This window comes from Myotis brandtii, unplaced genomic scaffold, assembly GCF_000412655.1.
Source record: "Myotis brandtii unplaced genomic scaffold, ASM41265v1 scaffold693, whole genome shotgun sequence".
Taxonomy (NCBI): domain Eukaryota; kingdom Metazoa; phylum Chordata; class Mammalia; order Chiroptera; family Vespertilionidae; genus Myotis; species Myotis brandtii.
Window position 1 is genome coordinate 2744204 of NW_005370710.1, and position 22955 is coordinate 2767158.

At 39.2% G+C, this 22955-nt stretch overlaps 1 protein-coding gene and 1 pseudogene across 1 annotated transcript in view; both read right to left on the bottom strand.

Annotated features, from left to right (window-relative positions):
• DOCK3 (dedicator of cytokinesis 3) overlaps window positions 1-22955 on the bottom strand; it is a 204694-nt gene that overhangs the window by 127888 nt on the left and 53851 nt on the right. Inside the window, exons 3-6 of the mRNA XM_014529727.1 lie at window positions 17058-17141; window positions 7968-8008; window positions 4817-4872; window positions 2171-2267 (exon numbers count right to left, since the gene is read on the bottom strand). Coding sequence (XP_014385213.1) covers window positions 2171-2267; window positions 4817-4872; window positions 7968-8008; window positions 17058-17141 — 278 coding nt within the window. The remainder of the gene's footprint in view (window positions 1-2170; window positions 2268-4816; window positions 4873-7967; window positions 8009-17057; window positions 17142-22955) is intronic.
• Window positions 9565-11082, bottom strand: LOC102259176 (annotated as a pseudogene).

Genomic DNA, 22955 nt, shown 5'->3' on the forward strand with positions numbered 1-22955 from the left:
GCACAGCCTTCCCCATTATCCAATCCCCACCCGGAGTGTACATTTGTTACAACTGATGAACTTCTATGTGCACACCACCACCTAAAGTTGGTATTTCCCATCAGGGCTCCATCTTGGTGTACATTCTATGGGTTAAACAAGTGTCCAATCACATGCTAGTAGCACAGAGCTGTTTCCCTGCTCTAAAGCCTCTGTGCTCTGCCTGTTCATCTTCCTTCCCATAGCCACTGATCTCCTTTCTGTCTCTATAGTTTTGGCTTTTCCAGGTTGTCATATAATTGAAATCACTCAGGATATAGCCCTTGCAGGTTGGTTCCTTCATTTAGCAATATGTACTTAAGGTTCTTCCATGTCTTTTCATGGCTTGATAGCTCATTTTCTGTTTAATGCTAAACAACACTCCACTGTTCGGAGGTACCAGTTTATTAATCCATCACCTACTGAAGGACCTCTTGGTTGCTTTCAAGTTACAATTATGAAAAAATCTGCTATAGGCGTCCTCGTGCAGATTTGGTGTGGACACAGCTTTTAATTTGCATAGTTTTTTTTCTTTATCAGTTTACTCATCTAGCTCTTCCACCACTCTTTAAATTCTCTAGAGTAAAGACCAAAGGCCATTTATCTTTCTATTTCCAGGTCCCAACAGGAAGGGTCTGGGTATATGATAGGTTCTCAATAAGTGTTGGTTGAACATGACAGACTGAATCAGACCAATGCTATTCAAATAAGTACGTTATTAGAAAGTAGTGAATCACGAGTTCAGACTCCAAATATTTGGGGATGAAGGAGTGACAACATATAGAGTAGATATTTAAAAAGGTCAGCACAAGATAGACTGCACAGGAAACAAAAGCATGCTACACTGGCATAGGATTTTAAAAGTTATTTAAAAAAAGATTGGCAAAAATATATTGGAGTAGGGCCACATGAGTACATCATGGGAACAATACATCCTTGGTTTATTAAATGAATTTAAAATATTCAATTTCAGTGGCTCTAAAAACCTATTCATACTTGGGGAAAACTGCTGATCTTAGGTATGACAGTGGTCTCTGAGTTCAATTCCTCTTTTAATTATTTCTGTATGTTCTGGTGCCCAGCACAATGCCTGGTACATCATAGTAGGTGCTTCATGCATACTTGTTGAACTGCTATAGGCAGAATTGTCATTTTAATTGGGTAACACAATGTACACCGATTTCAAAGCCCATGAATGTGATAAACTGCACAATGAGAATCAAGTAAAGCTCTCCATGATGCCCTTGGTAAAAATCACCCAGACCTTTTTCATCTATTAAGTGGAAAACAAAAAAAAATAATATTTAATATTAGTGAGGCTGTGTGAAAAAAATAAGATACATCTGATATACCGGTAAGAGTATAAATGAAAAAATATTGTTGAAAAGCAAAATTTCCTCTTTAACAAATTACTTAAAACAACAATTAAAAATACAGTTGAAAATTAGTATACAAAGGTGTTCACTAAGGGTTTTTAATAGTAATAAAGTTAAGAGCATATGTCCAATACAGTATACATCATCCATATGGTAACATATGACTATTCATTTTAAAATTGTTATTAACAAAAACTTTGTGATTATTAGGAGTAAAGTCAAATGGGTTTACTCCATCTTGTTCAGAACCCAAACCCTGTCACTTATTTTTGGTCTAAATTTTGTGTCTTATCACTCTCTACCCTGTATTTCCAGAGGAGTTGCCTGGGTTATTAACTCTTAGCCTAACAGAGTGTCATGTATGACATGTCTTTTACGTTTAGTAGCTGTAAGAAACTGTTGATACAACTTCTTGGCCTTTACCTACCATTAGGTTCACAACGTAACTCTCCAGTTTGCTCACTTATTCAGCAAATACCTGTTTTATGGAAGCTTCCAGGGGCCCAACAATGAGTAAGATAACTAAAACCCCTGGTGTTATGGATCTTACATTTTACTTACTGAGACAGGGTGGAGACTGCAGGCATGTGAATAATATGTTCTCTTCAGGTTGATAAAAACTCAGCCCATTTTTCAACTAATATTAAGAACATACATTTGAAAAACTGCAAATATCCAGAAACCTAAAAATTTTGCAATTGGCATAGGCAAGGCAATTTTTTCACTTGGTACAATGGAACTTTAATGATATGATAAACTAATTATCAACTACTTACCACATAGAGTTGTTTCCACAGACTGGCCCATTCTTGTAGCGTTGCTGTAACCTCAGTCACAATGGAATCTTCAAGAGGAACCACAGTTTCATACTGCCTACGACCACGAAAAACAGCCACATTATCTTTGATAAATTACCAGAATACTGTGTATTGCCCATTTCAACATGTGTAACTCAAATTTTAAATTAATGCAAATATAAAAAGAGGTACACCTAATTGATTTAAGATCCTTTGCATTAATATCCTGCAATAGTGTAAGTCAAACATGTCAAACTCGTGGCCCATGGGCCGCACGTGGCCCACAATGAATATTTTTGTGGCCCAGCCAATATAATGGTATGTAGGAAACATTTTAATAAAAATTTCATAACTTAATTTTTACAATATTCTGTTATACATAATTATTAATAATGAACTACAACATTTGCTAATGACTGATTACTATAATCATGTTGCATTCATTTCCCTTACGCGCCTTACACACAGGTGCACCATTTCTCTCCACTAATACTAGCAGCAAATATTTTAGCAACCAATTGCCACATCATTAGTCTTGTACTGACTTGGTGTTCGCAACAGGAAATATTTCACTTTCGAAAAACAAAGAAAAATAGATTTATTTGCATTACGCTTATTGATTTGTGGAGTTATTCAGTGTCTGGTAAGTTCATGTTCAAGAAAAAATATTAATTTTTATTAAAATATTCTATTATTTTATGTTAACAATGACTCATTTATTTCAGCCCTTTGTATTCAGCATGTCTCTATCGAAATAAACCTACATTTCTATGAAAATTTAAGCTTTTGTTTTTTTGTGGCCCACATAACCTTGTTTATTTGTCCCATGTTAGCCTTTGAGTTTGACATGCTTGGTGTAAGTGAACTGAATTAATGTAAAACATATGGGTTTTGATATATATGTACATACACAAACACACACACATACCGCTCTGTCTTCAATTTTACTTTTTTAGAAATACATACTACCTTTAAGACAAACTTTTAAAAATACCATTTTCAGCTTTTTTCTCTTTAAAGAATGACAATAAGCATTGCCCAAGTCTTGCTTATATTATTTTTTTTAATCCTCACCCAAGGATATTTTTTGATTTTTAGAGAGAGAGGAAGGAAGACAGAGAGAGAAACATCAGTGTGAAAGAGAAACATCTATCACAGTGGTTCTCAACCTTGGCTGCACATTAGAATCACCTGGGAATCTTTTTAAAATCCTGATTTCTGGGCCTCATCCTCCAGAAATTCTGTTTCTTTGTTATGGGGTGGGGCCACAACATTAGTAATTCCTGTAGGATCAATAACTTGGCCTCTCAATTCTTATTTTCCCTACTTCCTAGCCAGGCTACTTTGGTAAAGATATTTGAACTTTCAAAGTTTTGCCTATCGCATCTGAAATAAGCAGATAATCCCATCTACCAATCTGGGATTCCAACGTGTAATGTAATGGGTGTAAAGTCTCAAATACTATGCCCAGGATATAAAATATTTAATAAATGATACCTATTGTTGACTCTTAAAATACTTAATATTTTAATTTTCACCCAGCCAGTGTGGATCAGTGGTTGAGCATCAACCTATAAACCAGGAGGTCATAGTCTGATTCCCAGTCAGGGCACATGCCTGGGTTGCAGGCTCGATCCCTGGTGGGGGGCGAGCAGGAGGCAGCCAATCAATGATTCTCTCTTATCACTGACATTTATCTCTCTCTCTCTCCCTCTCCCTTCCTCTCTAAAATCAATAAAAATATTTTTTTAAAAACATGTTTTTTAATTTTCATTATAAATTATCAAAGTGCATCTAGAATAAAGCAATATAAAAATGAGTTAAATTTTATATTGTACTTTTAAAACATTTTACAAAGACTTCTCATCAAAATAGCTCTATAAATTCATATCTGGCATATTTCCTCACCTCCAAATATATTGCAGGAACAAATACAAAACAGAAAACCTAATACATTTCTAAACTCCCAGATAAAATGAACATCTCAATAGAGCAGCAACAGTTCAGGTGGAACACACACACACAACAGTGAAAACCAGGGTGAAATCACAAGCCTCCCAGGCTTTGGAGTCAAAAGCTAGCAATGACAACTAGGAGCTTAGATGTAGAGGGAGAACAGGAACAAAAAGTACTCAAAAAGGCCAGGTTTACCACTTGCAAGATACCACTGAAGAGATCACCACTACCTTTTTACCCTTAACATATGCCTTCAATGTTTTTTCAATTTCTATCAGCAAAAGAAAAGATTTTAAAAGTCTCCCTCACTTTGATATATATAAACAAAATGTGAAATTTATCACTAACTCCTATTCTACCAAGGATTGTTCTTAAAATAGTACTAGTACATCATTTAAAAAAAAAAATACTGTATGCAAAACTGTTTTTATAAAATTCACAACTCAGGTTATCTTTCCAGGACACAGGAAAACAAATTAAAGTTGTCAGTATTTTAACAAAAAATTATGTCCTCAGAATTACATATGATGAATGAAGCAAGTATATTTTTGGCAGGAAAACATGTCAATAGCATATATTTATACAATAACCAAAAAACAAAAAATCAAACCAAAGCCCTCCTCTGCAACCGACAAAAACTAAATAAATTTATTAAGGCCAACTACTCACCCCCTATTACTGACAATTGCCTTTTTTAAGTGAATGTAATTTGCAGGAAAGATCCCCTGTAAAAGAGAAAAGATTTTCTATTAGAAAAAATAATTTGTGATTAATCTCTCACATATACTAAAACAGAAGTCAGATTTCAGGATAGAAATACTCTATCAACAACATAATAGATCTGTTGATATAGCAACCATTTTCCTAATTAAGAATGCAATGTTTTACAAATTATATTATATATTCATTGTCATTTTCAATCAGAGTCTATCCTCAGGGAAAAATTGTGATCTTAACTACAAACTATATTTTTTTTAAGTTACAGATTGAAAATATTCCATCAAATCATTCTCAGGATATAAAATGTACAGAGCTTGGCATGGATCTAAAATCAACAATATTGTCTAGCCAACACCTCCCAGATTATTCTGCTCAGCGCTAGAGAAACAATTCTCAGACTCTGGCTAATATTTGTATTCAAAAGAATTTATCAATTTGGGAGCCTCTATAACTAATTTTTCTTTTATTCTTTCTAAATGATTTCCACTTTGGTATTTGCCATAACATGATTTCAATTCCTAATGGATAAAAAATGTATTTTGTTTTAAAAAATTAAGTTTTCCAATCAATGTTTCATCCTTTTCCTGATGTATGAAACTCCTTTCCCATAAGACACAAATCACATTTTTTATTTCTTCTTTTACCCACAAATGGCCTAAATTTTTTATTTGACCATCACCACTAACAATAATAAACTCAATCTATACCACACAAGGCCATCAGCAGCTAAACTACAGTAATGCATTTTATAGTTTAGTGTACACATGTTTCACCTCCTTGGTTAAATTTATTCCTCAATATTTTATTGTGTTTTATGCCAGTGTGAACTGGATTGTTTTCTTTACTTCTTTTTCAGATATTTAATTGTTAGTATATAGAAACACAACTAATTTCTGTGTGTTAATTATATGTCCTGCAATTTTACTTAATTTGTTGATTAGTTCTAGCAGTTTTTTTGGTGGAACCTTAGGATTTTATACAAATAATATCATCTGCAAACAAATAAAATTTTATTTCTTCCTTCCCAATATGAAGACCTTTTAATTCCCTTTCTTACTAGCTAGGACTTCCCAGTGCTATGTTAAGTAAGAGTGCTGAGCCCTAACCGGTTTGGCTCAGTGGATAGAGCGTCAGCCTGCGGATTGAAGGGTCCCAGGTTCAATTCTGGTCAAGGGCATGTACCTTGGTTGCAGGCACATCCCCAGTAGGGAGTGTGCAGGAGGCAGCTGATCGATGTTTCTCTCTCATCAATGTTTCTAACTCTCTCTCCCTCTCCTTCTTCCTCTCCCTTCCTCTCTGTAAAAAAAAATCAATAAAATATATATATTTTTAAAAAGAGTGGTGAGAGTGGCCACCCCTGTCTATGTGATATTGGCTGTGGGCTTGTCATATATAGTCTTTATTAAGTTGGGGTATGTTCCTTCTAAACCAAATTTGTTAATAGCTATGAAAAACCTACTGAAATTCTTCTTGTGACCATATTATTAAGAAAAATGTAAAGGGCCCTGACCGGTTTGGCTCAGTGGATAGAGCGTCAGCCTGCGGACTACTTAGGGCATGTACCTCAGTTGCAGACTCAATCCTGACCCTGTTCGGGGCACATGCGGGAGGCAACCAATCTATGTTTCTCTGTCTGTCTCTCTCCCTCTCTTCCACTCTCTCTAAAAATCAATGGAAAAAATATCCTCAGGTGAGGATTAACAAAAAACACACCAAAAAACTGTATTCATGCTATAAAGACTATTAATGTCAATCTTGGGTCCATATGATAAAATAAGAACATACTGGCTTTCACATTAGACTAACTCAAACCTCAACTTGTAAGCATTGTGGGCTTGGCAAATTGCTTGGCCTTTCTGAACTTGAACATCCTCAACTATAAAATATAGATGATATCAGTACTTATAATGTAATTATGAGGATAAATGAGACAATGTATCTGAAATTTTTAATACTGTATCAGGCACACAGTAGATCTTTGATAAATGTGAACTCATCAAATCTCACATGAAAAAAAAAGTATCTGGCCCAAAATATCCACAGTGCCTAGGATGACAAGCCCTGGCTATGAGAATTTAAGGTTTGAAGATATTGTCTTCTCATAGTTATTACCTTAAAAACTAACCAATTAGCCCTGGCTGGCATGGTTCAGTGGTTAGAGCGTCAGCCCACAGACCAAAGGGTTGTGGATTAGATTCCTGGTCAAGGGCATGTACCCCATTTGCAGGATCCCTAGCCCAGGTAGGGGCACATGCAGGAGGCAACCAATCGATGTGTTTCTCTCACATCAATATTTCTCTCTGTCTTTCTCTGTCTCTTCCACTCTCTCTAAAATCAATGGAAAAAAATCCTCGAGTGAGGATTAAAAAAAAAAAAGATTTTGCAAATATATTGAGAAGAGTGTTCCTAAGTATATTATAACTGCTAATTAAAATATTATTTTGTTTGCTCAAATTAACATTAATTGGTAACAGAATAAACACATAAAATCTAGTTAATAAAATCAGTATTCTACACTTATAAGTCTTGTTTAAATTCATATTTTTAACAAAAACATTATGATCAACAAAAACATCTAATTGAATATTATTTGAAAATCTTTTCATTTTGTATTTTACAAAACAAAATTCATCTAACTAATCACATGGCTCCACAAAACTGGGCCTAAGAATAAGTCAATTTAGTTTTGTCAACCAAACAACTTGTATGCATGCATATAAGCATAACCAATGGACACAGACAGTATGGGGGTGAGGGCATGTGCTGGGGGGAGGGAGCAGCTGGGGAGAGGTCAAAGGGCGGGGGGAGACATATGTAATACTTTCAACAATGAAGAATTTAAATTTTAAAAAATTTAAATGTCCTAATAGGTTTTTCCAAAATACGCTTTCCAGCTCTGGCCATATATGTATTTCCTATCCTTTAAAATAAGAACCATTCTAACAGTGCTGGACCGAGCAGAGACTGAGACAGCTCTGAGAAGAAGAAACGAGTGTGGCCTCTGTAAAATATTTTAAAGGGCAAGTAAGAATTGTTTTTATACAAAACAAACATACTAGGCAGCTCCTACATTAGAAAAAGTAATAAAATTATTCAGTACCTTTACATTTGGCTTCTTTGTTGAAACTCCTCTGTACCAACCTAAAACGAAGCATATAAAGGATATTAAAATCACATTGCTGTCATTTTCTGTGAGACATGAGCATTGTTAGAAAAAATAATTAACTGTGCCTTCATTAGTAGTAATTTACTCCAAAAGGAACAGCCTTACAATAAATACAACATTCTCAATAGTCTTCAGAAAGGATAACGCCCTGGGACTAGGTCCATCTCTGCTGTCGCAAGGTAACATTTCCTTGTGTTTTTACAGCCAGGTGGCATTCCATGGTGTAAATGTACCACAGCTTTTCTATTCACTCATCTACTGATGAACACTTGGGCTGCTTCCAAATATTGGCTATTGTCCTAGTAAATAACGCTGCAATAAACACAGAGGTGCATAGATTCTTCTGAATTAAGAGTTTCAGGTTTCTTCAGATATATTCCCAGAAGTGGAACCGCAGGGTCAGAAGGCAGTTCCAGTTTTAATTGTTTTAGGTAACTCCATCCTGCTTTCCACGGTGGCTGCACCAATCGCATTCCCACCAACAGTGCACGAGGCTCCCTGTTCTCCACAGCCTCCCAACACTTGTTGTTTGTTGATTAATGACAGGCATTCCAACAGGTGTGAGGTGATAGCTCCTTGCGGTTTTAATTTGCATCTCTCTGATGATTAGTGACTGAGCATCTTTTCAACTGTCTACTGGCCATGTGCATGTCCTCTTTGGAGAAGTATCTATTCAGGTCCTCTGCCCATTTTTTCTTTGCCTTTTGTACAAAGTTTTTAGACTGAGACTACACACATGGGCAGCAGCCACAACAGCAAGGCTTGCCTTTTGTACAAAGTTTATATATATATATATAATTTATGTACACAGACTCAAGGATATAAAGTCCAGTGAGAAGGGCTCACATGTGCCCAAGCAGGGGACAGGAGCGGCTTTAGCGCTGGGGTGGAGCCCACAGCAGAGGCACGTCGGAAGTAGTGGAGAGTAGCAGCCTCTCCACCACCCTCCCTTCCTGGACCAAAGGAAGGACCTGGGAGGAAGGACAACTAACTATACAAAAGAAGATGGAAGATACTGGAAAGGTACCCCATCTTTCACTAAACTCCTGAATGCCCCTAAGACATCCAAAATACCTGGCAGGATAGATAATTTCTATAGCTCCCAGCAAACTGCAGAGCCCACAGTAGTTCTGGCCCCAAACTGCGGTCTAAGGCAGGCTTTACAACGCACATACATGTCCAAGCTATCTTCCAGGGCCCTTGTAGCATCAAGCCAGCACCTTCAAGGTTCAGCCCCCAAACTGAAAAATCCTCTTGGACGACAAGGCTTAAGGGTTTTCCTTGACAAAATCGTAGGGCAAAGGTATAGGGGACAAAAAATCAGTTCCTTCAGTTAGTGCCCTAAAGCCTTCTCAACAGAGGAGGAATCGAGGAATCACTAAGAGGTGGTTGGAAAGGGCAATGAAGATCATCCCAGGAGATGGTATACATGGAGAAACAGGTGTTCAATAATTCTCTTCTCTTCAACTAGTGGTTGCTCAGCAGAGTCCATTCCCAGTGGGTCCATGGGCAGGAGCTCTTCTTGGTGTCTAAGGGTGACCCCAATTCCCCCAGAGTTAATGCCCATGGCTTCAGGATGGCTTGATCCACAGAATGGATAGAAGGGGCCGTAGAATGGTAGATATGAAGGGAGTGGCAGGACCCAGAGGCATAGGGAGGCCATATACTGTGCCACTGATTTACTTGGGGCAAAGCGAAGAGGTAAATGGAAGTCAAACGAAAGAAAATAACCAGAGTCTAAAATGAAAGAGGTCCTGCGACTCACATGGTCTGGGGGGTAAAAAGGCTGGAAAGCTGGAAGCACTGGGAGGCAACTGCCTGAGAGGCAAGGTTCAGGGCTGGACTCAGAGCAGTCAGAGCTGCTGGGTTTAGGGCCCCAAGTGAACTGCTCCATTCAGCTGCAAAGCAGCAGCTTGGGCAGCGGCGGCAGCAGCGGCTGTGGTTGGCAGCTGGATTCCAGAGCCTTCTGCCAATTTGGCCATGAGCTGCAAACGTCCACCTGCTGATCCCAGATTCAGCTCCTGGTCTCCATCAGGAAAAGTGATGTCTGTGCCACCATCCAGTCGCTCAGTCACATGGCCAACTCTCATAGGTCGACCAGCAAGCTCAAGGCCATTCAACTGTTCCAGGGCCCGTCGGGCACACTCAGAGTCAGAGAACGTAAGGAAACCATAACCTTTAGAGCGGCCTGTATCTGAGTCCTTCATCAGGACAATATTATCAATTTTGCCAAAGGGCCCCGGAGCATGTCCTCGATAATACCTCAGTGCAGGGAGCCCACACAGACGCACTGGTCCACCACTGCCTTGTGCAGGTTGTTGGCCATGGCTGCCAGTCGGTTTTTCTCAGCCTGTGAGGCCTGTACAATGATAGGCACCCCCAGCAGCTGCTGCCCTATCAACCCAATGGCCAGTGGCACAGACTGGATTTCACAGAATTTCACATTGGCAATGCCCTTAGAACGACGTGAGTTCCGATCTGAGATGATATGTACGTCACGAACCTTGCCAATAGCAGAGAAAAAGTCCTCCAGGTCTCGAGGCCGAACGCGTGCAACTAACTGCATACAGAAAACTGTTCGGGCACCACGCTCCTCGGGACTCAGAGTATCAATTGACTCCCTGACCGGACTCTTCTCTCTGAAATGAGGACTCTTACTGTGTCCATACCTATGCCCAGCGGCAAGTGGTGGACTCCTGTAGTGCACACGATTCTCAAGACGTGGGGCCCGACTTCTGGACTCACTACTGTGTTGAAGATCCCAGCTTGGGCTGTGGTGACGATGCTGCCGATCTCGACTTCGGCTCCGACTACTTCTCCATCTATGCCGATCCCGGTCTCGACTACGGTCTTGACTACGACTGCGCTTTCTATCCCTGCTTTCACTATGGCTCCGACTCTTCTTCTTGCCTCCGCACTGGTGCTGCTGCTGGTGTTGCTAGGGCCGAACTTTTTAACCTCCTTCCTTTGCTGCTCCTCCTCCTCTTTTTTATAGGGAGCCTCCAGCATGGCCTCAATCACTACACCAAAGTCATCGGATGCCATCACAGCAGATCAGTTCCAGGTCCCCGCGGGGGTAGGGGGGCCCCGGTCCTCTCTGCTCCTTCGGGTTTGTTGGAGGGTGTGAAGCTCGGCTGTTTTCAGAGCCTCAGCAGTAAAAGCCCCACTGCAGCCGGAGCCGCTCCTCTCCCTGCAAAATAGCCTGCCCATTTTTTAATTGGATTGTTTTTTTTGGTGTAAAGTTGTGTAAGTTCTTTAAAATTTTGGATATTAACACCTTATCAGATGTATCATTGACAAATATGTTCTCCCATTCAGTGGGCTGTCTTTTCATTCTGTTGATTTCCTTTTCTGTGCAAAAAAAATATTTAGTTTAATGTAGTCCCCATTTGTTCATTTTTCTTTTGTTTCCCTTGCCCAAGGAAATATTTTAAAAAATACTGCTATGAGAAATGCCCACGATTTTACTGCCTATATTTTCTTGTAGGATTTTTATGTTTTCGAGTCTTACATTTAAGTCTTTAATCCATTTTGAGCTTATTCTTGTGTATCATGTAAGAAGGTGGTCTAGTTTCATCTTTTTGCACATATCTGTCCAATTCTCCCAACACCATTTATTGAAGAGACTGTCTTTACCCCATTGCATGTTCTTGCCTCCTTTGTCAAATATTAATTGACCATAAAGACGTTGGCTTATTTCTGGCCTCTATTCTGTTCCATTGATCTACATGTTTGTTTTTTATGTCAGCACCATGCTGGGGTTTTTGTTGTTGTTGTTTTTTAAATATAGTTTATTGTTATTTTACAGAGAGGAAGAGAGAGGGAGAGTTAGAAACATCGAAGAGAGAGAAACATTGATCAGCTGCCTCCTGCACACCCCCTACTGGGGATGTGTCCGAAACCAAGGTACATGCCCTTGACCGGAATCGAACCTGGGACCTTTTAGTCCGCAGGCCGACGCTCTATTCACTGAGCCAAACTGGTTAGGGCCACCATGCTGTTTTGATTACTATGGCCTTGTAGTATAGTTTGATATAAGGTCATGATTCCAACTTTGTTCTTTCTCAAGATTGCTGAGGCTAGTCAGGGTCTTTTGTGGTTCCATATAAATTTTTAGAATATTTGTTCTAGTTCCATGAAATACGTCATTGGTAACTTGATAGGAATTGTACTGAATCTATAGATTGCTTTTAATCATGTTAATTCTTCCTATCCAGAGTATTATGCTAAGTAGTCAGTCAGAGAAAGACAAATACCATGTGATTTAACTTATATGTGGAATCTACTGAACAACATAAGTAAAAATAGAAACAGATTCATAGATACAGAGAACAGACTGACAGCTGTCAGAGAAAAGGGGGTTTGGAGGACTTGGTGAAAAAAGGTGAAGGGATTAAACAAACAAAAAATACTCATAAATACAGACAACAGTGTGGTGATTACCAGAAGGAAAGGAGGGGGGGGTGAGTGGAGGTAGAAGAGGATAAAGGGGAATAAATGGTGATGGAAGGAGACTTGAGTCGTAATACATTATGCAGATAATGTATTATAGAATTGTATACTTGTCACCTATATAATTCTATTAACCAATGTCATCCCAATAAATTTTTTAAAAAAGAACTTGGCAAAAAAAAAAAAAAAAGGCACAAAGCTCTTTCAACTGAGTAAGATACAAAAAACTAGAAAAGACCTCAGGGGACATGTAATCCAACTCCATGAAACTCCCCAGAGGGCCTGGCCAGTGTGGTTTAGTGGTTGAGCTTCAACCCATGAACCAAGAGGTCACTGGTTCAATTCCCAGTGTCAATGTTTCTCTCTCATTAATGTTTCTATCCTTCTAACCCTCTCCTTTCCTCTCTTTAAAATCAACAAGAACATATATTTTGTTAAAATCCCCAACCCAGCCTGTGTGCTCTGTGGTTGAGTGTCAACCGATTCCTAGTAGGGGCACATGCCAGGGTTGCAGGCTTGATCCCCAGTAGGAGGCGTGCAAGAGGCCAATGAATGTTGTTTCTCTCTAAAAACATCAAGAAAAAAACATATCCTCAGATGAGGATTAAATATGTATATATTAAATATATATTAAATATATATCATAAACCTAGATTCTAAAATGACACTTTATAAAATGTGATTAAAAATTAAGGTAATAAATTAAACTAAATCCCTAATTGAGATGTAATGTTAAATCCTATATTATACTGAAATCAGTAGAGATTTTAGAATTACGGGTTATGCAAACTGTATTATATTTAAGCAATTAGTCTACAAAGAAGATGAAAAGTACAGAAAATAGAATTTTAAACAAAATATAACCACATCAGACTGATGAGCAAAAAACAAATTGTAGATTTTAGAAAAACAGCTAGAAATTTGCTATACTTTCAAAGATAATAAAATTCAGAGAAACATTATACACTATTTACAGGTAATTAATATACAAAAAAAAACAAAACACAGAAGAAACTGAGGATACCAGAGAATTGCCATAAAATTAGGAAAGGGGCACACTAGTGTGTGTGTGTGTGTGTGTGTGTGTGTGTGTGTCTGTGCTTACTATCTACTATGTAAATATTTGCTGTGTGAATCGAGTAAGATAGGTATAGAGTTTACATTTGTCAACTTAATTCTGGATTACACCTTCTATGCTCAGTCATGCCAAATATACTTTATGTATTTTAAAATTTACTTCAAACCTGATTTTTTTAAAAATATATTTTATTGATTTTTTACAGAGAGGAAGGGAGAGGGATAGAGTTAGAAACATCAATGAGAGAGAAACATCGATCAGCTGCCTCCTGCACACTCCCCACTGAGGATGTGCCCGCAACCAAGGTACATGCCCTTAACCGGAATCGAACCTGGGACCTTTGAGTCCGCAGGCTGACGCTCTATCCGCTGAGCCAAACCGGTTAGGGCCAAACCTGATTTTTTTAAAGGAAACTTTTAAAAAAATTTACTCCCATTAGGTTAGAAAAATAATCAGTAAGAAGAGAAATACAAATTAAGAAAAGTGGCTGTCTAAAATATTCTGGGTCTGTGCATATATATTTATATTAAAAATAAATTAATCTAAAAGCTATGGTTCTTTAAACATGTAGACAAAACATAGTAGTCACCTGTGCCATGCTCTGTGCTAGGTGTTTTCATATTTATAATATCCAACATGGTGGAATCGCACTATGTTAAATATGCATTACTATTTAGATAGTGAAATGTAAGTCACCCAATGTAAGGGAGGCTATACTATCAAAAAGAGACAACAGTACTACTACAATTGCTACTGACAGGGAGGCTGCAGAACAGAGTCAGCAGTGTTAAACCAAAAGAATGAAGTCTTTATATAGATCAGGCCATGTGACAGTCAACAGTCAGCAGTCCTTTACAAAGATTCTGGGTGCAAACCAATCAAGCCAGATCAAAAGCTCCAAATGCAGTCCAACAACAAGTACCCTTCCAACAAGAGGTTTCAAACTTTTTATTTCAAAGGTGTAGCATATACTTCCCTGACAGAAGAAAAAATGCAAATTTACCCCCACCCCCAAACCCAGGATAATGGCTACACAGAAAGTAGAGACAGGTAGCTGACAAGCACAAATCCTCAACAGAATATTGGCAAACTGATAGCAATACAGTAAAAAGATCATAAACCATGATCAAGTGGGATTTATTCCAGGGTGGCAAGGCTGGAACAATATCTGCAAGTCAATGAATGTGCTACACCACGTAAACAAAAGGAAGGCTAAAATCCCAATGATCATATCGATAGATGCAGAAAAAGCATTTGATAAAATTCAGCACCCATTTATGATAAAAACTCTCAGCAAAGTTGGAATAGAGAAAACATACCTCACCTAATAAAGGCGATATATAATAAACATCATACTCAAAGGGCAAAAACTACAAGCACTTCCCTTAAGATTGGGAACAAGACAGGGTTGCCCGCTTTCACCACTCTTATTCAACACTAGTGGCCCGGAGCACAGACTCGTGCACATTGAAAGGAAATTAATTAGTCCCTCTGGTGCAGGGACTAATGCAGGTGGTCCCGGGTGGTGGCCGGCAGAGTGGGACTGGGCAAAACGGGCCAGACACGCCCTGAAGCCAACCTCCCGCGGTCCCTCCCCAGCCGGCCGCACCTGGGTCGGCACTGCGGCTCGAAGGGCGTCTGTGGAGTGAGCAGGGTCCCTCTGGCAGGTGGGGTCCCTTGGCCTGGCCTGCGGGGATCAGGCCAAAACCAGCTCTCTGACATCCCCCAAGGGGTCCCGGAGTGCGAGAGGAATCGCAAGGAATCGGGTTCCCTCCTCTCTGGTTCTGGGGTGCGTCACCAGAGAACCACCACTGCCAAGTGACCACAGCTCAGCAGCTCCTGTGTTGAGTGTCTGCCCCCTGGTGGTCAGTGCATGTCATAGCTACCGGCAGGTTGGACGGTCGCTTAGCCTTTTATATATATAGATATTATATATATAGATAGCACTGGAAGTCCTAGCCACAGCAATCAGACCAGAAGAAGAAATAAAAGGCACCCAAGCCCAGCTGGTATAGCTCAGCAGTTTGAGTGTCCACCTATGAGCCAGGAGGTCACAGTTCAATTCCCAGTCAGGGCACATATCCTGGTTGCAGGCTCGATCCCTCGTGGGGGGCATTAAGGAGGCAGCCGATCAATGATTCACTCTCATCATTGATGCTTCTATCTCTCTCTTTCCTCTCTCTTCCTCTCTAAAGTCAGTAATATTATATTTTTTTAAATTAAAAAATGGAACTGCAATTCCACTTCAGTAATTTATCTGAAGAAACCTAAAACACTAATTCAAAAGACTACCATTTACAACAGCATGGATGGAACTAGAAAGCACTATGCTAAGCGAAATAAGCCAGTCAGAGAAAGATAAATATCACATGATCTCACTCATATGTGGAATATAATGAACAACATAAACTGATGAACAAAAATAGAACCAGAGACATAAGAGCATCGGAGAGACTGCACAACCTATGAGGGAAGGTGGGGGATGAGGGGGTAAGAGATCAACCAAAGGACTTGTATGCATGCATATGAGCATACCAATAGACACAGACAGTAGGGGAGTGAGGGCTTGTGCTTGGGAGGGGGGGAGGTCAATGAGGGGGGGGAAGAGACTCGTGTAATACTTTAAACAATAAAGAATTTTTTAAAAAGACTATATATACCTCTATGTTCATTGCAACGCTATTTATAATACCCAAAATTTGGAAGCAGCCCAAATATCCATCAATAGATGAGTGGATAAAAAAGCTGTGGCACATTTACGCCATGTAATACTACTCGTCTGTAAAAAAGAGGGAAACCTTACCCTTTGCAATAGCATGGATGGAGCTGGAGAACATTATGCTAAGGGAAATAAGCCAGTCAGAGAAAGACAAGTACCATATGATTTCACTCATATGTGGAATCTAATGAACTAACAAGCAAAATACTGATAGACTTACAGAGAGCAGGCTACCAGTTGTCAAGGGTGGGGTAGGGGTTGGGGAGGGAGTGGAAGAATTGAGCAAAAAAGAAAAAAAAAGAGAAAAAACTCATGGACATGGACAACAGTATGATGACTGCTGGGGGGAGGAAGGTGGAGGAGGGTTTGGGAAATAAATGGTGGTGGACGGAGACTTGTTTTGGGTGGTGAACACACAACACAGATGATGTGTTGTAGAACTGTGCACCTGAGACCTGCATAATCTTGTTAGCCAGTGTCACCCCAATAAATTCAATAAAAAATGAATAAAATAAATAAATTTTTAAATACCAAAAGGAAAATGGATGAATTGTCACTATACACAACAATATCGCAGATACACTCTTGGCAAAAGACTAATTCTAACAGTTATATGAAAATAGCTTGTACCTTTATGATGAACAAAGATCAGGGAGGATTTTATAATAGTATATTGTAATGTGGCTAATTACAGCTCCAAGTGATTGCTTCTAATGTCACTAAATAATACTGCCCCAAATGATCACTGTTTGTATGTTTATAGCACCATACTCACCTTCGCATTTTTCAAGAATCTGGACCGTTTCTCCTATTTCTAAGACCAACCCTTGAGGAACAGATCCTCGAAAACTGCACGTCACTAGAAAAACAAGGATAAACATATCAATTAGCATTTTAAATACTGAGATAGGTCAGTGTCCCTGAAATTAAGCACCAAATTTTCTTAAATATATACTCTCCCCTCTTCACTAGCTCCCCTCTCAAATATGTAAGCTTTCAATGTTATCAATATTCTGAAAGGCAATATTAAGTAGATCAGAACAATGAGTACATTTCAGCAAAATTACTATTCCTGAGTGGTGTGTGCATGTGTCTGAAAACACTTCTAAAAATAGTCTCTCTCTCTCCCTCAGCCTGACCTGTTTGTACTTTTGGGGCAAGTATGTACCAATTACTTAAAATATTAACAGTGGAAGTTTGTTATCTACTATAAATAGATATTTTACAAAGATTCACCCAATAAATTTGATTATGCTTTGAGAAACAGAATATCCATAATAAAAATGGAAACAAAGTAATGAAATGAAAAGCAAATGTATAACAAAATCTATAGATATCAATCAAAATCCCATCTTTTAAATTAATAAATTGATTCTAAAATTTATATAAGACTACAAAGAACCAAGAAATATTAAAGGCCTTCTATTACCATACATCAAGACTGATCTGGAGAAAATATTATCAATATCAGCACTCAAAACATGAAAAACATCCCTGGCTGGTGTTCACAGTGGTTACAGCATCGGCCCATGCACCAAAGGGTTGCAGGTTCGATTCCAGATTAAGGCATGTACCTGCATTGCAGGTTCTGGGTCTATGCAGAAGGCAACCAATTGATGTGTCTCTCTCTCATGAACACTTCTCTCTCTCTCTCTCTGTCTCTTCAATGTTTCTATCTCTCTATCCTTCTCCCTTCCCCTCTCTCTAAAAATCAATAAAAACATATTTTAAAAATGAAAACGGACTGATTTCAAATTGTCTAGACAGCATTTAGATCATTAAAATCGCCTCCTCCAATCCATCTCAGTGTAAACCCCTTTCCTCAATGCGAGAAAATGACTAAGTTTATCCTCTGGAAGAGCAAATGAATTTTTACTCTGGACTGGGTACACAAGGCACATCTGAGAACTAGGGAGAAATATAAAAATGGGAGGATTGTGTGTACACAGAAAAACAAAACAAAACTCCAGCCCTCTTCCAACTCTGGGCTCTCAGAATTCTGCTAACCAAACTTTTTACCCTTCAGGCATTCTCATGCTATTCATTTAGAATTAATGGAAAGAGCCCTCAAGTACCCAATATATTGAACAAAAATAAACTCACACTAAAGAACATATTGCGAAATTTGGGAACATATTATAAAATCTCAGAACCCTGGGAGCAGAATTATGGTTCTATTAATAAAGCTTCCAAACAGAAAAATAGATTGCACCAAAAAGATCAGGAATCACAGACTTTTTAATTCTAACAATGCAAGCCAGAAGACAATGGAACAATGCCATGGAAATGCTAAAGGAAAATGATTTCTAAAGAACTGGGATAAAATTAAGACATTTCCAGACATGCAAATGTCTTATACAGAGTAGGAAAAAACAAACTAAAACCACTTTGGGAGGTAATTTGGCTTTGTCTTCTCAAACTGAACTGTGCATGTGCGATAATTCAGCAATTCCTCTCCTAGTCACATACCCTAAGAAAAATATACATGTACGCCAGGAGGCAACACAAGAAGATTCATAACAACACTGTTCTTAATAACAAAAGAGGGAAAATATAAATATCAACTGACAGAAAAATGGATTACTAAAATACAATATAGTACACCTACACACAACTGCTAAATCTTAGACTTACATTAACTTTTTAAATCTTTATTTACTTATTTATTATTTTGTTAATCCTCACCTGAGGATAATTTTCCATTGCTTTTTAGGGAGAGTGGAAGAGAGAGGGAACGATAGAGAGAAATATCCATGTTAGAGAAACACATCGATTGGTTGCCTCCTGCACAAGCCCCACCAGGGCCAGGCCTAGGAGGAGCCAGCAACCAAGGTACGTGCCCTTGACTGGCATCAAACCCGGAAGGAACCCTTCAGTAGGCAGGCCGACACTCTATCCACTGAGCCAAACCAGCTAGGACACATTAACTTTTTATTTTTTAAATTGTAAGTTGATTTTTTTCTTTCAGTGTATAGTTCTATGAATTTTAGCACAAGAATAGATTTGTGTTACCACCACCACAAACAACATTCAGAACAGTTCCCCCCCCACACACACACACCTCATGCTGTGTCTTGAGTCACACCTTCCACTCTCTCTCCCCATGGCAATTGATGATTGGCTTTCTATCACTATAGTTTTGTCTTTTGGAGAATGTCATTAAAATGGAATCATATGTTTCAAACCTTATGACTGACTTCATCACTCAGCATAACCCTTTTGAAAGTCATTCAAGGACTGTATCAACAGTTCATTCCTTCTGACCATTGGGTAGTAGCACTCCATTCTAAGGCCATACCAGACTTTTATTCACCCAAATCGCAAAGTGAGCCCTGGGTGACGTAGATGTGGGACAGATTCAATACCAAAGGCTCAGCTCATTGCCCACTGGCATGCTTTCTTTTGTAAAGACTCTGTTCAATCTTTCATCCATTCTTTTATTATGTTATTACTGAGTTTTGAGATTACAAGTCATTTGCCATATAAATGTTTTACAAATGTTTTCTGCAGGACTGTGGTTGTCTTTTAGATTTATTTACTGTGTTTTGAAAAGTAAGTTTGTAATTTTGATTAAGTACATTTCATCAAATTTTTCCTTTTACAGTTTGTGCTATTTGTGTCCTATCCAGGAAATCTTTGTCTAACCCGTCTTCTTTATTTTCGTCTAGAAATTTAACAGTATTAGCTTTTAAGTCACTGACACATTTGAGGTTAATTTTTCTGTGAGAAAAAGGTTGTTATATCCAGCAAGTGAATTTTATGTTTCCAATACTGTATTTTTCACTTATAGAATTTTTATTTGGTTTTATTCTATTTATCTTACTCCCATGAAGTATCTTTTTACTCATAGGGCATACTTTGTTCTACTTTAGTGAAGATCGTTTTAATCTTACTTTAAAATTTTACTTGCTAGTTCCAACACGACTCACTAAGGCCACATGTGGTTGCCTCTTTTCTCTCTTGTCGCTTCATATGTCCGGTAATCGCGGACTTGTGTCCTTGCCATTATTAATTTTAACTCGTGAAGATTAGAGTCTCTGTCATTGAAGCACTGTTTCTTTCGTCTAAGCAGGCATTCTACAGGTGACTGACACTGCAAACGTGTTTCTGGGCTGCAGCTCGAGGCCCGGTTCAGATCTGCTAGCTGGGCTGCAATGAGCTTGTTCTGTGCAGGCCCGTTCAGGGACCAGCTAGAACTGTGGGCAGAATCTCAGGATCCTCTCTCAACCTTCCCCTCTCATGATTTCCACATCCTGTCGAGCGGCGTGATCAGCATTATCCTAGTTTCCCAGCCACAAAGACCGATTTCTCCACCGCCACCCCACACCTTACTAAAAGCTGTGAGAACAAAAACATACTGCACAGTTCCCTCCTCAGTCTGTACTCCACACCAGCCTCTGTTCACTCTCCAGTCGCATTAGGCAGCTCATTTTTTGTTGTTGCTGTTAGTCCTCACCTAAGGATATTTTTTCCATTGATTTTTTTAGATCAGTGGTTCTCAACCTTCCTAATGCCGCGACCCTTTAATACAGTTCCTCATGTTGTGGTGACCCCCAACCATAAAATTATTTTCGTTGCTACTTCATAACTGTAATTTTGCTGCTGTTATGAATCGTCATGTAAATATCTGATATGCAGGATGTACTTAGGTGACCCCTGTGAAAGGGTCGTTCGACCCCCAAACGGGTCAGGTCGAGACCCACAGGTTGAGAACCGCTGTTTCAGAGAAAGTGGGAGGGAGGGAGGGAGGGAGGGAGGGAAGAAGAGACAGAGAGGGAGGAACCTCGATGTGAGAGAGACACATCGATTGATTGCCTCCCATACGTGCCCCAACCAGGGCGGGGGATCAAACCTGCATCTGAGGTATATGCCCTTGACCAGGAATAAAATCCGAGACCCTTCGGTCTGTGGGCCGATGCTCTAACCAACGAGAAACCAGCCAGAGCTGATTTTTTCATTATGTAGATATATTATAGTTTTGTGAAGGTAATCATCAAGGTCTTACTCTGTCCTTATTGAAAACAGAATCTCTGGCCTGCCAATACTCTTGTTTCTAAAGAGGCTTCATGCATATTTGTTTCACTACCATGCCTCACTACCTATATGTACATTACATATATTCTTTTGTGTTTATAGTTTAAGAATTAGAATTTTTTAAAAAATAGTTACTGTGGGAAATGTTTTAAAATACACTGTAGCCCTGGCCAGTGTGGCTCAGGTGTTGGTTGAGCGCCGTCCTGTGCACCCAAAGGTCGCTGGTTCAATTCCCAGCTGGGGCACAGCCTGGATTGTGGGCTCCATTCCCAGTAAGGGGCGTGTAGGAGACAGCTGATAGATGCTTCTCTCTCACATCGATGTCTCTCTCTCTCTCTCTCTTTCTCTCTCTCTAATCAATAAAAACATATTAGAAAATAAATAAATAAAAATAAAATATAGTGTAATAGTATGAGATCAGAACAGTGGAATGAAACTAAACAGGTAAAGCTAGTTTCTTTTCTCACTTGGGAAATTGGTAAAATATTTCATCATCTATCATGAGAGAAATATAAGGTAAAAAGTCCTTAAAAATTTATATACAAACTGACATATCAAAAACCACCTTTGCCATCGGCCCTCCAACATCTGCAGGTTCTCCATCTGCAGATTCAACCATCCAACCAGGGGTCAAAAATATTCCACTCCGCCCACTCGGCTGGTGCGGCCATGGTCCCTGCTGCCGGCCACTGGGTGTCTGGGCGACCCAAGGGCAGCAGCGAGGACCACAGTGACAGAGAGGGCAGGAGCGGCACAGCAAGCCGGAGGCTCTGGAGCCATCACCCTGACCCCTGTACAGTGTCACCAGAAAGCCTCCCGTCTTCACTGTCACTGCGACACCGGAGGCTGGAGAAAGTGATGAAACTCTCCACTGCCCTCGGGGTTACATACAGAAAAAAATGTCCAGATGAAGCCCCCCCCTTTGAAAACATTCCCCCAGGAAAACCTAGTCCTGTGTCTCAGGCATTGAGAAGTTATTAGCATTACAGGCCCAAGAAAACCTTGCTATGGTGATGATCTTTACTTTAGTGACAGCTGTGCAAGAAAAATTAAACAAAATAGGAGGCCAAATACAAACTAGGAGAGAAGAAGAAAAGAAACAAAAAGAAAAACAGAATAAGCCAAAAGGGAATTATTTCATGGCATTCCTGCTACAATTGAGAATTTCTTAAGTTGGAAAGCTAAGTTTGATGCAGAACTCTCGGAATTTTTTTTTTTAATGAAAGTAGAAGAACAAGCAGGAGAAGTGGCAAGTAGCTATTTGAAACAGATCCGAATCTTGACACATCTGACATGAGTTCTTGGAGGATGTGGGGAGGAGGAGTCTGTTCAGGCGATGGAGGAAGTGGAGCTGGAGGTGAGGGTGCTCCAGACGACAACGCTCCTGCTGAGCCCGAGGGACTTCACCGACTAACCCATCTCCAAAGAGGGTTGATTGCCGCAGCATCTGTGGCTATGCTAAGAGGGTGTTGATTTTCCTTTCTTTTTTCTAAGAAAAAAAATAATTTTCAAGAGGATAGTCTTCTAATAGCTTTCATCATTGATCTTAATAAACTGAACCTAAATTTTTTTTTTACCTCACATTTTTTTTATTGCTAAAAGTATTACAAAGGGTATTATATATATGTCCTTTCTCCCT